This window comes from Humulus lupulus, chromosome 2, assembly GCF_963169125.1.
Source record: "Humulus lupulus chromosome 2, drHumLupu1.1, whole genome shotgun sequence".
Classification (NCBI taxonomy): domain Eukaryota; kingdom Viridiplantae; phylum Streptophyta; class Magnoliopsida; order Rosales; family Cannabaceae; genus Humulus; species Humulus lupulus.
Window position 1 is genome coordinate 184,203,298 of NC_084794.1, and position 18,635 is coordinate 184,221,932.

Below are 18,635 nucleotides of genomic sequence, written 5' to 3' on the forward strand. Positions count from 1 at the left end.
AGTAAGTTTCCTAGGCAACATGGTGTCAGAAGACGGAATTGCAGTCGATCCAGCCAAAATTGAAGTGGTGAAACAATGGAAGGCCTCAAAGAACGCATAAGAAGTTCCTAGTTTCTTGGGTCTGGCAGAGTATTATAGGCGCTTTGTAGAAGGTTTTTCCAACATAGTGACGCCTATGATCACACTAACCCAAAAGAACGTCAAATTTGAGTGGAGGGACAGGTGTGAACAAAGTTTTCAAGAGCTAAAGACCAGATTCATGACTGCTCCCGTACTCACTATTCCAAAGGGTACTGATGGATATGCTATTTATAGTGACGCATCAGGTCAAGGACACAGAGCTGTACTAATGCAACACTGGAAAGTGATCGCGTATGCCCCACGAAAATTGAAAAAATATGAGAGAAACAATCCAACACACGACTTAGAGCTAGCAGTTGTAGTGTTCGCATTGCAGATCTAGAGACACTATCTCTATGGGATCCACTGTGACATATACACGGATCACAAGAGTTTGAAATATTTCTTCACCCAGAAAGAGTTAAACATGACACAATGGAGGTGGTTAGAATTTTTCAATGATTACGATTGCGATATACTTTACCACCCAGGCAAGGATAATAAAGTAGCTTACGCATTGAGTCGGCAGCCAATGGCTTATGTAATTTTGATGAAAGAAATACCCCAAGAACTACAAACCGATATCTCCAACTTGGATTTGGAGATAGTAGTGGGAAGATTGACAAAGTTATCCATGCAACCAACGATCATGGAAGAAATCCAAGGGGGACAACTCGCATATCCGTGGATCCAACGACTTGTGCATGAGACTACGAAAGACATGCGGCCAGGATTTTACATCTCGGAGGATGGAGTGTTTGGTTTCAAGGGTAGATTATGCGTGCCTGATGATAAGGAGATCAAGAATCAAATCTTTTATGAGGCTCATAATACTCCTAACGATATGCACCTGGGAATCGCTAACAGGTATCAGGATCTCAGAAGACATTTTTTGTGGGTATGAATGAAGAAAGATGTAGTGGAGTATGTGTCACACTGTTTGACGTGTCAACAAACCAAGGCAGAGCATCAGTGACCTGCAGGGTTATTTCAGTCGCTATAGATCCCTGAGTGGAAATGGGAAATGGTCACCATGGACTTTGTTACTAGGTTACCACACACTCCGAAAGGAAACGATGCAATCTGGGTTATTGTGGATAGACTGATAAAATTGTTCTGAATTTTTCTATACGCAAGTATACGTAGTTGTGTCAAGTAGTAAATTCCGTAAGAACGGATATCGTCCCACAGAGACTATCTTCCTAGTACCACTAATTGATTTTCGAATTCTATTTGGTTAATTAAAATTTAAGTGAACAATTAAAAATAAAATAAATCCTATAAACTATGAACCAAAATTAAAGAACTGGAAACAAAACAATGAATCACTACTTAAGAATCAATAATAAAAACAACCTAGGAATTAATTTCATCAACTGTTCATTCTATTAATTTTAATAATCAAATCTAAATCTCTTCTTTCTATTCTAATAGAAGGTTAATTTACTCGATTCCTATTCTTTTTCAAGACATAAGATCTCAATCTATATGCAAGTTTTCTACATTTCTGTGATAAACATAAACATATAAAAGGCATTAAACATGAAAACCTAATTACTACACAAGTCATATAGGTACTTTCGTCCAATATGCACCCTATGTCTATATGATGATAGCATATTCAATTCTCATCTTTCGAATTTTGAATCAAAACCATTAAATCAAGAAAATAGTGATCAAGTATTTACTAGCATTAAACACACATCATATGGATTAGATAGAAAAGAAAGATCAATAGAAAATCATAATAAAATTAAATAGAAATCCCAGTGACTACATTAATTCCTAGATAAAAGAAATTAGTTCATAAATGCCATGATGAAAATAAATTGCAAATAATTGTTCATAAAATTAACCTAAAGAATTCAGATGAAAAAGGAAACTAATTACAGCAGCCTCTTTTTATCTAGGGTTTATACAAACTTTTAGTCCTCACAAAATCGCAGAATAATGTCCCTTAAATAGCCCTCAAGTGTTCCTAAGTGAAAAGACCAAAGCACCCTTCAAAAAGTCGTATGAAATCTGAAAATCGCGTCACCAGCGCTATAGCGCTGTATTCTTAGCGCTGTAGCGCTATTGTCAGTAGCAAAACGTTTCAAAATCTGGGGCACTAGCGTTGTAGCACTCTTATTGTAGCGTTGTAGCGCTAATGTCAGAACCAAAACCCTAAAAGATTTCTTCCTAGCGCTGTAGTGCTATTATTGTGGCGCTATAGTGCTAGGAAGAAATCTTTCTTGCTTCAAAGTCCTTCACAGCGCTACAGCGCTCCCTTGGTGGTGCTATAGCGCTACTAACATCACCCAAAATTGCACCTTTCCATCCCGATTTTGTTCCACTTTCACTTCTTTTCACTATTTTTACCATTTTAGCATTAAAAACCTGAAACATGAAAAAACGAACATAATTCTGAAATAAAATAATCCTAAACTAACGAAAAACACCCTAAAAACTAGACCATAAACGAGCCTAAAACTCGTTTATCAAACTCCCCCAAACTAAATCTTTACTCGCCCTCGAGTAAATAATCTAACTAGACTCAAACCTAACAAACCAAGTTGACATAACTAACCAATTCAAACACTCAAGAATGTTATGCATATACAATTCTAAGGAAAAACAATCATGCTATTTAAACATTAATCTAGATTTTCAGTCTCAACCACTCCACAATTCACTGCAATCTATCAACACCAAAGCTTATTTACTCATAACTCGCAAATAAAATAATTGAACCACTTTATGCACATCAAATTCTCACCAACTAACCACAAACTCAAATATTCCATATGGCTGCATTAGTTACTATTCTCCATTAATATAAACAAATGCACAAATAAGAATCAATAGGACTTTATAAGGGTTGTAATAGAAGGCTTAGGTATAGGTAGATAAAGAGACAATTTTAGGCTTAATCATACCACAAGCATTCCACTAAACAAGCTTTCCCAACAATTTCACACCACTCATCCCTTGTTACCTCTTTTTCTGTGCAATGATTGAGAATATATATATATATTTTTAGATTAAACTCCCCCAAACTTCGATTTTTCAATAAATAATCATTTGGGAGCATAATCACTTTTCACTTTCTTTTTTTTTCTTTTTTTTTCTTTCTCAATCAAAAGAAATTTTTTGAATAACACATAATACAAACATCCCATTACACATTCACTCCCCTCATATAATAATTTTCATGCTCATGGTATGGGTCAAAAAAAAGTAAATGGTATTTCATTTTACAGTTAGGCTCAAAAGAGTGTGTTAATCAAGAAAATGGTTGCAAGGCTCAAAAGGGTTGACTAAGGATAAAATTCAATAGGGTTAGCTTGAAAGGCACAACCAGTCCAAAAATTGCCTATATCATTTTCCTAAATGTGCACTGTTTCAAATTTCATCTCAAATAGTAAGCAAGCAGGTTCTAGAATTTTTTTTTCAAACTTTTCAATCCACAATCCAAATTTGACATGCATAAAATAACTCAAGTATAACCTTTGCAATGTATAAGCAATAGATCTCTAATGTCAACAAATCACAGTGAAAAACAAAGTAATCTAACCAAGCACACAGATTATTTTTAGAAACGCATCAATTTTTCCTTTGGATTATAGTACAAAACAGTCAATCATATTGAAATGGAAATTATTATCAACTTAATTTATACTCTAAAACATGACTCCAAACGAACAACTGATGAAAATTAAAAACAAACAAACAAACCGGAAAAAATGCATCAAAGAATACCAGAAATAAATCTCTCCCCCAAACTTAAAACCAAACATTGTCCCCAATGTGAAGTATATAAAGAATGAGAACAGAGACTTACCTGACCAGCCACGTAAGTATGGCGGTGGTGGTGGCTGAGACAAAGGTCCCTTGAAAGGTTGAGACTGAGGAGGCTGAGGCTCTGGAAAGCCAGCAAATGATGGGTGTGGAGGCGGAGAGTAAAATGGATAATACGGCGGATAGGGTGGTGGTGGAGCAAAATAAGTTCGATCTGATTCATCTAAAGACCAGCGACTCACCAGATTGTTTAACTGAGCCACATGATTCACCTCATAGTCGTACCGTTGGCCCATATACTGATTCATCATATGCTATTGTTGAACCATATATTGATTTTGTTGGATAAGATAATCCAACTTAGCATTGACTTGCTCCATACGCGAATCACTACTACCACCCAACCACAGTGGATCAGCTTCTTCCTCCACCTCAGTTTCCACACGACGCTTACCCTTTTTCCTAGTTTGTGGCATATATAGAACAAGCTCTGGATAATCATTCATCAAATTGATGGACAACGGTTGTTGCAACGACTGATAAATATCAGTAACGAATTCCGGAACACCAGCCTTACAACACAGCATAGTGATGACAGATCCATGGCCCAAACCTCCAGTGGTATGGCCTTTTTCAATAAAATTAATATTTGCCTTAATCCATCCCCGGTCTTTAGTCATATCAGACACATGACTAACCGGCATAAATCGAGCACACACAAAAAATGCCCAAAATCTCACCTCAATGTTTAGCTGGCACGATGCTATACTTTTAGGTAAACTTCCAGATAAATTCCAAGGAGCACCTTCAAAGCATAATTTTTCAGCCACAACAGTAAAATCTATAGATCCATTAAAAAACTTAGCATATTCCTCCTCCTCCTGTTTGATGTGTGGGACTTTGAACACCTTATTAATAGCTTTCGCAGTAAAAGGCACGCACTTACCTCGAACAAAAACTGTATCATTGTGCTTATCTTTTAAATTGGCATAAAACTCATATACCAATGATACGTTAGCTTGTGCCAATTTGGTCACAAAATTTTCCCACTTCCTACCTTTAAAATTAGCCCGAATCAATTCAAAAATCTGATGAGGAAAAGGATCAGACTGATATTCCACCTCACGCTCATGAATCAAAGTTTTTCTCACAAATTTCTCATAGCGCTCTTGAGCCTTAAAATTAATAAACCTAGTTTCATTGTATGCTTGCTCTGAACTATCATCCCTTTGTTGAGAAGCAGACGCTTGTCCTTTCCCTTTATCCTTATTCCTACCCGCTCTACTCTTAGGAGCCATTATCCACACTCTCACCAACCCACAAAACAGAATTTTTACAGCACCTCCCCTTATATTAAACCCTTTTCCTCTTCACAACCTCTTAAAATATGCAATCTTACAAACACATTAATTAAATACCCCAAATCAAAACCCCAAATTCAATCCACCAACAACCATCAACAATGCAATCCAATCCCAAATACATAAAAAATCTGAGAATAAAAGGGAAAGGAAACACTTACTAAACCTTGCATTGGACTCCTTTATGATTGAATTAGTACAACCCCTTTAAAATTTTGATCTTCATCAAGAAATTAAATCATTGAATTTCTAGGGTTTCAAAAATGATTGGGAACATTGGAATGGATTTGAGAAGAAAGAAATTAAAGAAAGTAAAAGAAAACTAAAATGAAAGAAGAAATGGAAGAAAAAGAGAGAATGGGTGGTGCAAATTCTGGGGAATAGGCTCAAAGGGAAGATTTATGGGGGCTATGGAGGAGAGAACACGGAAAAGGGAAAAAAAATTAGGTGGAATGAGGTGAAAATCGAAACCCCTGTGTTTTTAAAAAAAAACTGGACAGAGCGCTGTAGTGCTCCTTAAAATTTCTGGGCTTTTTCGTCTGGAAATAGCGCTGTAGTGCTCCAAGACCAGCGCTGTAGCGCTGATAACTTCAATTTTTTTTCTTTTTTGAGATAAGCGTCGTAGCGCTACTAATACAGCGCTGTAGCGCTCCTTCATCTTCAATCATCCCTTTTCTAACATTTTTCTTGAAAACTCTTGCGTTTTTTTCACGATTCATACAATACATCAAAAATAAAAATAACAACTAAAACAAATTTCCTAAACATTGTTCCAAACCAAACAAATACAAAAATTATAAATGTTTTAAAATGTAAAATAAAAAAAATAAAAATAAAACTGAGAAATGCCTCCTCAAAGTGCTGTCTTTAACGTCTTTTAGCCGGACGCTTCTTTTTTTGACTTTAAGAATCCACCAGTGTAATATTAACCTTCCTCTCAATCTCAACTCCATAATAATGCTTCACCCGATGCCCATTAAATTTAAATGGCGAAGAGTCACCTTGTTGAATCTCCAAAGCCCCGTATGGAAAAACCTTTGTAACAATGAATGGCCCCGACCATCGAGACTTTAATTTTCCCGGAAATAACTTGAGATGAGAATTAAATAACAACACCTGATCGCCCAACTGAAAAGTCTGATTGACAATATTATTGTCATGCCATTTCTTTGTCTTCTCTTTGTAGATTCTTGCATTCTCGTAGGAATCATGACACAATTCTTCTAGCTCATTCAGTTGAGCTAGCCTTAATGCTTTCAATGCTACCGGATCAAAATTCATCTTTTTTAATGCCCACTGCGCCCTATGCTCCAGTTCAAATGGCAAGTGACAAGCTTTACCATATACAAGACGGTAGGGAGACGTACCAATTGGCGTTTTAAAAGCTATCTGATAAGCCCATAACGCATCATCGAGCTTATTCGACCAATCCTTTCTATTAACTTGCACCGTCTTCTCTAAAATCAGCTTAATCTCACGATTTGACACTTCCACTTGCCCATTTGACTGCGGATGATATCCCAATGCCATCTTGTGTTTAATACCATACTTCTCCATTAAGGAATCAAAAATCTTATTGGCACAATGAGTCCCTTCATCACTTATAATCGCTCGAGGTATGCCAAAACGAGAGAAAATGTTCTTTTTCAGAAACTTGGCTACCACCTTAGCATCATTAGTTGAAGTAGCTACTGCTTCAACCCACTTACTTACATAATCCACTGCCAACAAAATATACAAATTACCAAACGACGGTGGGTAGGGTCCCATAAAGTCAATACCCCAAACGTCAAATAATTCAACCTCTAATATATTAGTGAGAGGAATTTCATGATGTCTTGAGATATTACCTACCCTTTGACAACGATCACAGCGTTTCACATAGTCATATCTGTCTTTATACAAAGTAGGCCAATAAAATCCACATTCAAGAACCTTTGCAGCAGTCCTTGCTCCCCCAAAATGTCCACCAGTAGGTGATGCATGGCAATGAAACAAGATGTCCTTCATTTCTCTTTCAGGCACACATCTTCTGATAATCAAATCCGGACATTGTTTGAATAAGAAAGGATCATCCTAGTAGTAATGCTTCACATCATGATAAAAAAATTTCAATCTCTGCCATACAAATTCTGGTGGCACTACGTTGGCTGCCAAATAATTCACATAATCGGCAAACCATGGCACCAACTCATCTTCCACTGCAAATAATTGTTCATCTGGGAAACTCTCATTAATCTCCCCTGCAGCAATTTCGGATTCATCCCCCAACTCAAGTCTTTATAAATGATCCGCTACCAAATTCTCTGTACCCTTGTTGTCCCGAACCTCCATATCAAACTCTTGCAAAAGAAGTACCCAACGAATAAGTCTGGGTTTAGCATCTTTCTTAGCAATAAGATGCCTGATTGTTGAGTGATCCGTATACACAATAACTTTGTCCCCCATCAAATAAGGCCTGAATTTATCGAATGCATATACAATGGCAAGAAGCTCTTTCTCAGTGGTGGCATAATTCAATTGAGCACCATTTAGTGTTCTGCTGGCATAATAAATAGTTCGAAATACTTTGTTAACACGCTGCCCCAAAACTGCACCCACTGCAAAATCACTTGCATCACACATTAACTCAAATGGCAGCTCCCAATCTGGTGAAATTACTATAGGTGCTGACACCAATTTTTGATTTAGTATCCTAAAAGCTTCAAGACACTTCTCATCGAACTCAAATGGCACCCCATTCATCAACAATGCCGAGAGTGGCTTAGAAATCTTGGAGAAGTCCTTTATAAATCTTCTGTAGAACCCCGCATGACCAAGGAAACTTCTCACCCCTTTCACTGAGACTGGAGGTGGTAAGTTTTCAATAATAGAAATTTTAGCCCTATCAACATCAATACCATTCTTAGACACCTTGTGCCCAAGTACTATGCCTTCATTTACCATGAAATGGCATTTTTCCCAATTCAGGACTAAATTCGCCTCTTCACATCTTCTCAGCACAGCCTCTAAATTCCTTAAACAATCGTCAAAAGACGACCTCATAATAGAAAAATCATCCATAAAGATCTCAATGCTTCGTTCCACCATACCAGAGAAAATAGCCATCATACACCTTTGAAAAGTGGCTGGAGCATTGCACAACCCAAAAGGCATACGGCAGAATGAAAATGTACCATATGGACAGGTGAAAGTCGTCTTCTCTTGATCCTCAGGAGCAATGGCTATTTGATGGTACCCTGAGTAGCCATCCAAAAAATAGTAATACCGGTGTCCAGCCAACCTGTCTAACATCTGATCAATGAAAGGTAGTGGAAAGTGATCTTTTCTGGTTGCTTTGTTCAGCTTGCGATAATCAATACAAATCCTCCAACCAGTTACTGTACGCATTGGGATAAGTTCATTATTGTCATTCTTCATTACTGTAATCCCTCCTTTCTTAGGGACTACCTGAACTGGACTTACCCAACTACTATCCAAAATGGGATAGATCACACCAGCATCTAACCACTTCAAGATCTCCTTCCTTACCACTCTTTTCATTGTTGGATTCAATCGACGGTGTGCTTCAATGGAGGGCTTACTGTCCTCTTCCATCAAGATCTTGTGCATAACTGTGGATGGACTTATTCCCTGAATATCTGCCAACGTCCATCCAATTGCCAACTTATGGGTTCTCAACACCCTTAACAGTTTTTCCATCTCCTCATTAGAAAGAGAAGAAGACACAATGACTGGTAAAGTCTCCTTCTCACCCAGAAAAGCATATTGAAGATGTACAGGCAATGTTTTCAATTCCAACTCTGGAGGTTTCTGAATTGATGGTATTGGTCTTTCAGGTCCTTGGCCCAAATCTTCATATTTTCGATTATAAATTGGCCCTTTAGAATTCATCCACTGTACACACTCTTGGACCTCACTGTCTAACTCAGCATCTATATCATCAATTGTCAAACTCTTCTGAAGTGAATCCTCTGTGAGATTAATTTTTGCCACTGCTTTCTCTACCATGTCAACTTTAAAACAACTATCATTTACATTTGCAAACTTTAAGGCCTTAAACACATTGAATACCACTTCTTCTCCCTGGACTCGAAGTGTCAGTTCCCCCTTTTGAACATCAATTAAAGCCTGCCCAGTAGCTAAAAATGGCCTTCCAATAATGATTGGGACATTTTCATCTTCTTCCATATCCAACACTATGAAATCTGTCGGAAAGATGAATTTGTCCACTTTAACAATGACATCCTCTATGATTCCGCTAGGGTGTTTAATTGAACGATCTGTTAGCTGTAATGTAACTGTTGTAGGACTAGCCTCCCCCAAACCAAGTCTTCTGAATACAGACAAAGGCATCAGATTTATACTCGCCCCCAAATCACACAAAGCATGCTTACATTCAAACTCCTCGATTGTACACAGTATAGTAAATCTCCCCGGATCTCTCAACTTTTGGGGAAACTTTCTCTGCAATATTGTACTGCACTCTCCAGTGAGTGCTACCGTCTCATAATCTTCCATCTTCCTTTTCTTGGATAGAATCTCTTTCATGAATCTCACATAGCTGGGCATCTGCTCTAAGGCCTCAACAAAAGGAATATTGATGTGCAAATTTTTGAATACCTCTAGAAACTTAGAAAACTGTTTATCTAGTGAAGTTTTTCTAAGCCTCTAAGGATATAGAACATGAACTGGCTGGTCAACAATAACTGGATAACTCTTCTCTGGTCTCTTGTGGCCTTCAGTAACCCCTTTCTCATTTGTATCTAATTTCTCACCCAACTCCTTATTACGGACTGCTAACTGTTGAATACTGGGCTGCTCCACTTGCTTACCACTTCTCAACGAAATTGCCTGACAATTCTCCTTAGGATTTACTACAGTATTGCTAGGCAAATTCCCTTGCGATCTGTCATTAAGCATGTTGTCCAACTGCCCCACTTGTGTCTCAAGGTTTCGAATAGAAGATCGGGTCTCAGTCATGAATTGAGTCTGGATATTAGTAAGAGTCAACAAAGCTGCTTGCAATTCATTGGGCTTTTCGGGTTGAATCTGTGACTTGGGCTGGTGTGACGATGAGGCTTGGTTCATAGGCTGTTGTGACATATTCTGCCGGTATTGGCCTTGAAACTGTGATTGTTGACCCTGATTATTTCTCCATGAGAAATTTGGGTGATTGCTCCACCCAGGATTGTAAGTGTTGGAGAACGGGTTTTGATATGGCCTTTGAAAATTACCAACTGCCTGTACCTGAGCCTGATCAACTGGCATATTACCATACATGTTGGCCGCTGTACACTGTTCATACAAATTAGGCCCTCCACATAATTCACACCCTGATTGCATCTGTATAGCCTGGGCTTGAGCTGAGATCTTGTTTTGTTGCAACTGCTTTGTTAATGAAGCAACCTGAGCAGTTAAAGCAGTGATAGCATCTAATTCATGTACCCCAGCTACTTTTCTCTGTGAGGTGTCTCATTCGGCAGGCCACTGATAATTTTTCATAGCCATCTCCTCCAACAATTCATATGCCTCATCAGCCCCTTTACTCATGAAAGCACCACCTGCTCTGCATCAATTATAGTGCGAGTAGTACCGCACAACCCGTTATAAAAGTTGTGGACTAACATCCACTTCTCAATACCGTGATGAGGGAATTTCTTGAGAAAGTCTTTGAATCGTTCCCAAGCATCGTACAATGACTCTCTCTCATTCTGATAAAAGTTGTTGATTTCTCCCCTCAACTTGGCAGCTTTTGCAGGAGGAAAGAACTTGGAGAGAAACTTCTGAGCCAACGCTTCCCATGTATTAATTGAGTTGGCATGCAGAGAAATAAGCCAACTTTTTTCCCTGTCCCTTAGTGAAAAAAGGAACAATCTCAACCTTATTGCATCATCGCTCACCCCATTAAACATGAACGTTGCACATAGCTCAAGGAAGTTCACTATGTGCAAGTTAGGATCCTCATTGGGGAGACCACCAAAATGACAGAAGTCTGGACCATTTGTATCATCGCCAGCTTAATCTCAAAGTTATTAGCAGTAACAGTCAGCGGTCTAATGCAAGAGTGCACTCCTGTGACAGCAGGGAGCACATAATCTCTTAATGCTAATGCTCCTTGCTCCCTTGGAATGTCTGCAGCCCCTTGAACATTGTTAGCACCATTTCCCATGTTGTCAGCCATGGTAAAGTCCAATCTCCTCTTTGTTTTCCGGTTCTTTCTGCACATTCTTTCAATTTCCAGATCTATTGGTATAATCTCCTTTTGTTTATTGCTTCGCATATACCAATCAGTCCTGAAACACAATGAAACCTTGATCCAAATAAATGTTAACAGAAATTAATTAAAATAAAATAACCAAATTAGAACAAATAACAATAACTGTGATATTGGAATATAAGTCCCCTGCAACGGCGCCAAAAACTTGTTATGAATTTTTCTATACGCAAGTATACGTAGTTGTGTCAAGTAGTAAATTCTGTAAGAACGGATATCGTCCCACAGAGACTATCTTCCAAGTACCACTAATTGATTTTCGAATTCTATTTGGTTAATTAAAATTTAAGTGAACAATTAAAAATAAAATAAATCCTATAAACTATGAACCAAAATTAAAGAACTGGAAACAAAACAATGAATCACTACTTAAGAATCAATAATAAAAACAACCTAGGAATTAATTTCATCAACTGTTCATTCTATTAATTTTAATAATCAAATCTAAATCTCTTCTTTCTATTCCAATAGAAGGTTAATTTACTCGATTCCTATTCTTTTTCAAGACATAAGATCTCAATCTATATGCAAGTTTTCTACATTTATGTGATAAACTTAAACATATAAAAGGCATTAAACATGAAAACCTACTTGGGTTTGCATGTTCTTTCTCAATCTTTTTTAATTCTATGTCAATCAAAATTTTGTGTAGATTCTATTTCTTGAGGTGGTGTTATCTCACTCTCCCCCAACAATCTAATACTATATAATCGGAGATAGCATTTCATGAAATAATCTAACTCTAGCATATCATGGAAGAATCTAACTCTCATTCAGCATTGAAATTCATTACTCAAGACTTTGTTAGATTGGACTAACTTTTTTCATTGTCAAGAAAAGATTAGATTCTTGTTCATTACTTTGAAAGTTTTCTATGTCTTGGATAAAGACCTAAATGCCTTGGAAGAGCCCAAGGAAGATGATACACAAGAAGTTGCCAAAGAAAGGAAGAAGCACAAAGAAGATGAGTTGATTTGTAGGGGTCACTTCCTCAATGCCCTCTCGGATAGGCTATATAATCTCTACACCAACACCAAGACCGCCAAGGAGATTTGGGAAGCCTTGGAAAAGAAGTACAAAGCAGAAGAGGAGGGTACTAGGATATTCTTTATTACTCAATATATGGAATTTAAATTTTATGATGATAAACCCCTTCTCCCTCAAATTCATGAGTTGCAAATTATTTTGAATAAATTGTATACTCTTAAAATTGTATTGTCGGAACAATTTCTTGTGGGTACCATTATAGCCAAGTTACCCTCTTCATGGAGAGGCTATAGGAAAAAGATTCTCCATAGAAATGAAGAGATTTCTTTGGAGAAAATTCTCAAACACTTGAGAATTGAGGAGGAATCTCGCTCTAGAGATATGAATGAATGGGCAAAGGAAATGAAAAGAACAAGGGCAAGGGTCAAAAACCCTTGGGGCCCAAGAAGAATGAGGGAAAATTCAAAAGTTCCAAGGGACCTTGCTTTGTGTGTGGCAAGAATGGCCACTTTGCTAGAGATTGTAGGCTTAAGAGGAGCCAAAACAATGAGACAAGAGTCAACTCAGCCCAAGAGGAGCTAGTGGCAACACTAAGTGAGGTTAATGCCATTCATGGAAAGGTGAGTGGGTGGTGGTATGATACTTGTGCCACCATTCACGTTACCTATGTAGAACTCTATTCAAGACCTTTGAATCTTCAAAGGAATGACATGAAATCCAAATGGGCAGTGAGAAAAGGTCCAAGGTTGAAGGAAAATGAACTATTGATTTGTTCTTCCAATCTGGCACGAAGGTTCCACTCACCAATATTTTGTATATACCGGAAATGAGTAGAAACCTTGTGAGTGGCAATTTACTTGGAAAACCGGGAATCAAGGTTGTGATATATTTTAGCAAGCTCATTTTATCTAAAGACAATGTCTTTCTGGGAAAGGTATATGCTTGTGATGGCATGTTCAAACTTTGTACTTCCATTGATAATGTGAACAATAAAATCTCTTCTTCTTGTTATATGCTTGACTCAAATTCTATTACTTTGTGGCACGTTAGACTTGCACATATAAGATTTAGCACAATTAAAAGGGCTGTCAAATGTGGATTAATTAATTGTGATAATGTTGAGCATGAAAAATGTGTATTATTTGTTAAATCTAAAATGGTAAAGAAACTTTTTCCTAGTGTTGAAAGAAACTCTAAGTTGTTAGATTTGATACATAGTGATTTATGTGAACTTAATGGAATGTTGACTAGAGGAGAAAGTTGATATTTTATTACTTTCATTGATGATTGCTCTAGGTTCACATATGTATATTTTCTTAAAAATAAAGATGAAGCATTTGATGTATTTAAGGTGTATAAAGCGGAAGTTGAAAATCAACTTGAAAGGAAAATTAAATTGCTTAGAAGTGGTAGGGATGGTGAATATTTTTCAAATGAATTTAACTTGTTTTGTGAAAAACATGGAATAATTCATGAATGTACAGCCCCTTATACTCCACAAAAAAATGGTATAGCGGAAAGAAAAAATAGAACATTTATTGAGATAATTAATGCTATGCTATTACACTCTAAATTGAATTTTAGTTTGTGGGGTGAAGCCTTACTATCCGCTTTTCATATTTTGAATCGTATTCCCATGAAGAAAAATAATATATCTCCATATGAGTTGTGGAAAATAAAGAAAGAAACCAAACTTTGGTTATCTTAAAGTGTTGGGGTGTCTTGCTTATTGCAAGAGCACCGATTCAAAAAGGACCAAGTTGGGTCCAAGAGCTATAAGATGTGTATTTGTGGGTTATGCCCAAAATAGCAAATCTTATAGATTATTAGACTTAGAGTCTAATGTAATAATTGAATCTAGAGAGGTTAAGTTCTTTGAGAACATGTCATGCGATGACAACAAGTTAGAACCAACTCAAACTAGAGAGCCTCAAGTAGAGACTCCTAGAATAGTTGGTGAGCAACCTCAATTGCCTAGAAGGATTCAAAGGCTCAAATACTTGGGATCAAGTGAGAAGTGTTCTCCAATAGAGACAATATGTCTTGTTGAAGGTGATAATGAGGAAGTTACTTGGAAACATCCAATAGTACTTCAAATAGAAGATGATCCCAAAACCTTCAAAGAAACAATGTCCTCAAGGGACTCCACTTTTTGGAAGGAGGAAATTAATGATGAAATGGATTCAATTATGTCAAACCACACTTGGGAATTGGTTGACCTTCCAAAGGGGTCCAAACCAATTAGGCGCAAATGGGTATTTATAAATAAATATCATACTGATGGCACCATACGAACCATCAAGGCTAGGCTAGTAGCCAAAGGATTCAAACAAAGAGAGGGAATAGATTATTTTGACACATATGCACCGGTAGCAAGAACTACTTCTATAAGGTTGTTGTTTGCTTTATCATCTATATACAACCTTTATGTTCACCAAATGGATGCCAAAATGACATTCCTAAATGGGGATCTCGAGGAGGAGGTCTATATGGAACAACCGGAAGGTTTTGTTCTTTAAGGAAATGAACATAAAGTGTGTAGATTTGTCAAATCATTATATGGTTTGAAACAAGATCCAAAACAATGGCATGAGAAGTTTGATAAAGTCATTGTTTCTAATAGATTTAGATACAAAAATGCCGATAAGTGCTTATACTCTAAGACTTGTGATGATTATGCCATACTTGTGTGTCTATATGTTGATGATATGTTGATTTTGAGTAATGACATGAAAGGAATAATGGAAACGAAGATGTTTCTATGTTCTAACTTTAAAACGAAAGACCTTAGAGAGGTGGATACCATTCTAGGTATCAAAGTTAGAAGGAATAGTGGAGGTTTTGTGTTGAGTCAAACCCACAATGTTGAGAAAGTGCTCAACAAATTCAGTCATCTCAAAATCAAAGAGGCACACACACCATTTGATTCAAACATGAAGTTTGAAAAGAATGAAGGAAGAGTGATGGCTCAATTGGAATATGCACGTGCAATAGGTAGCCTAATGTATACCGCTCATTGCACAAGAGCGGACGTTGCATATGCGGTTAGTAAACTTAGTAGGTTTACTAACAATCCAAGTTTCAAGCATTGGAAGACTATTGAGAGAATTCTTGGTTATATTAAGGGCACCAAAGAGTATAGTCTTCACTATAAAAAATTTCCAAAGATACATGAAGGATATTTCGATGCTAATTGGATATCGGGAGTTGGAGATAATCTCTCCACCACCGGTTGGGTGTTTGAAATCTCATAGGGCTCCAAGAAGCAAATATATCACACTCAACCATGGAAGCAGAGTTTATAGCTTTAGCGGCAACCGACAAATAAGCCGAGTGGCTTAGGAATTTCATGATGGATATTCCTTTAACCTCATATATGGTATAAAAAATTTCAATACATTGTGTTAGTCAATCTGCACTTGCTAGAGCATATAATAGTGTGTATAATGGAAAGTCTAGACACATTAATCTAAGACATGAATATGTGAGACAATTGATTCAAGGTGGAATCATATCGACATATATGTTAAGACAAGTGAGAACTTAGCAGATCCATTTACAAAACCTCTTTTGAAAAGGTTAGTAAGTTCTACTTCAAAAGGGATGGGATTGAAACTCCTAGAACAATAGATTCACCAATGATGGAAACCCAACTCTCAACTTGTACAAATCAAGGGAAAGATTTCAATGGGTAAGAGCAAGTCATTGATAAGTGAATAGTTTCAACACTAAAATTTATGTTGAGTTCTATCCGAGATGGTTAGTGTTGGTTGCTACCGGGTTAGGGTTAAGCCTAGGGCTTTTAATGAAGTTTAGTTGAGTGTAACAAACATCTATAAAGGTAGCAAAAATGTTGTAAAAACTCCATCTATGTGGACTTAGAGGTGGTGCTGCCTCTCATGGGAGTTGTAGTTTCTCCCCCGAAAGTCTATGAAGAGATGAACACATGGCCATGATAGTGCTAAGCAAGAAAGTGGGAAAACAAAAGATGTGGTGGAGGTGTATGAGGTATCACCAATTTTATCACATGGAGTACTTTGTTCAAGCTTTATGCAGCTAATGATTTCGATAAGACCTTGTGGTATTTTCACTAAGGTAAAGTTCAAACTGAAAGGCACTTTATTTTATGTACCAAAATTGTTTAAGCTAGAGAATTTGGTTTGTATTCAACCAAGTGGAGATTGTTATGATTGGTTAAATACAAATGATAAGTTTTAAAATACAAGCAAGCTATAAACACTTAGTAGAATTCATATAATGAAGATGTGAATTTGAGCTCAAAGTTGTGGTCTTGCCTAGGGTTTTTGAAGCTTCATCAATGTTGAAGAACACCATTGTTCTACTTGGATTTGCATGTTCTTTCTCAATCTTTTTTAAGTCTCTGTCAATCCAAATTTTGTTTAGATTCTATTTCTTGAGGTGGTGTTATCTCACTCTCCCCCAACAGCGATTACATAGGGTTCCCATCTCTATAGTGTCTGATTGAGACGAACGATTTACCTTTGAATTATTGAAGAGAATGAAAATGGGATTGGGAACTAAGCTCAAGTTTAGTACTTCCTTCCACCCGTAGTCAGATAGCCAGAGTGAACGGACAATTCAGACCTTGGAAGACATGTTGAGAGCTTGCATGCTAGACTTTCAAGGTTCGTGGAGTGAAAAACTTCTATTAATTGAGTTTGCCTACAACAATAGCTATCATGACTCAATACCACAATTGGCCGCAATGCAACAAATGCAATCGACACCACCCAGGCGAGTGCAACAACAACAACTACTTCACCTGTGGAAAGGCGGGTCATTTCTTTAGGCCCTACCTGACTCATGGTCAGAAGGGAGGAAACGACCAACCAAATCCAATACGAACTACAACGCGAGTCTATGCACTCACCCTGGGTGATAAAGGAGTTGAGACTTTAGATATGGTGTTAGGTCAGCTTCCTGTGGCTAATAACTCAACATATGTATTGATGGACATTGATGCATCTCTTTCATTTATTGCTGCATCTTATGTTGGTAAGATAGGTAGGAAGCCTGAACCTATGGCACGTGTATTTTGTATATCCTTACCTTCCGGGGAGGATATTATTGTACAATTTTGGATTAGAGTTGTACCAGTCTGGGTAGAAGGTCGAGAGTTGACCATGGATTTGCTAGTTTTAGGTTTACATGAGTACGATGTTATTTTTGGTATGGATTGGCTAAAAAAATATGGGGCATTGGTGAATTGAAAATGAAGAAAGGTGACTTTTAACCCACCTGGGAAAGAACCGTTCATGTTCTAAGGCACAGCCCGAGAGAGGAATTTTGTTTTAATCTCCACCTTGAAGGCTAGAAAATTATTGGACGATGGATGTATCAGCAACCTGGTGAACATAATAGACAAGGATAGAGAGTCTAAGCTACAACCAATTGAGGTAGAAGTGGTGTGAAATTTTTTGGAAATGTTTCCTGAAGATCTTCTAGGGATACCTCACATCAAGAATTCGAGTTTGAGATCGAGTTAATTCCAGGAACCACACCTGTAACGACCCAAAAATCACTAATAAGGCTTAAGGGCCTTGATTAGTGTGCCGGGAGGGCATAATTGGTTTATATGTGATTTAAATGATTTAATGCATGATTCTGTGATAAGCATGCTTATATGATTATATGGATATATGAAATGCATGTTTATGGGTATCAATATGCATGTAGGCCTTGTTTTAGCTTAAAGAGGCATATTTGTAATTTTGGCCCATTGAGGGCATAAATGTGATTATATGTTATAGCTGTGGAGACCACATTATTATGTGGATATATATTTGCAGCATGCGGCTAGAGGCGATCCTAGGGAGCCAGTTAGCAGGAAAGTCACAATGGGACCCAATACCTGACTCGGGGCGAGTCAAGGGGTATTTTGGGTATTAGATATTTATTTGGGTTATCGGGTTGTGAAAATAAATAATTGGAGATATATTTGAAGTTAGGGAGCTTAGGAGGGAATATTGGGGAAATTTACCATTTTTCCCTCGAGGACGTTTTTGGTACCCTAAGCCTCGGGATTAACTTAAGTTAGATGCATGAATATTGGGGAAACAAAGGTGTAACGACCCAAATTCTCTATTAAG

At 37.4% G+C, this 18,635-nt stretch overlaps 1 protein-coding gene and 1 non-coding gene across 2 annotated transcripts; one reads left to right on the forward strand and one right to left on the reverse strand.

Annotated features, from left to right (window-relative positions):
* Positions 1 to 9,932: 9,932 nt before the first annotated feature.
* Positions 9,933 to 11,176, reverse strand: LOC133814989 (uncharacterized). Its single transcript, XM_062247888.1, has 3 exons — positions 10,826 to 11,176; positions 10,512 to 10,670; positions 9,933 to 10,406 (listed from the first exon to the last, which is right to left on the reverse strand). Exons 1-3 carry the CDS (start codon positions 11,174 to 11,176, stop codon positions 9,933 to 9,935), a joined length of 984 nt encoding a protein of 327 aa, XP_062103872.1.
* Positions 10,902 to 11,008, forward strand: LOC133820272 (small nucleolar RNA R71). Its single transcript, XR_009886693.1, has one exon. It is a non-coding gene; the product is annotated as a small nucleolar RNA R71 (small nucleolar RNA).
* Positions 11,177 to 18,635: the final 7,459 nt, after the last annotated feature.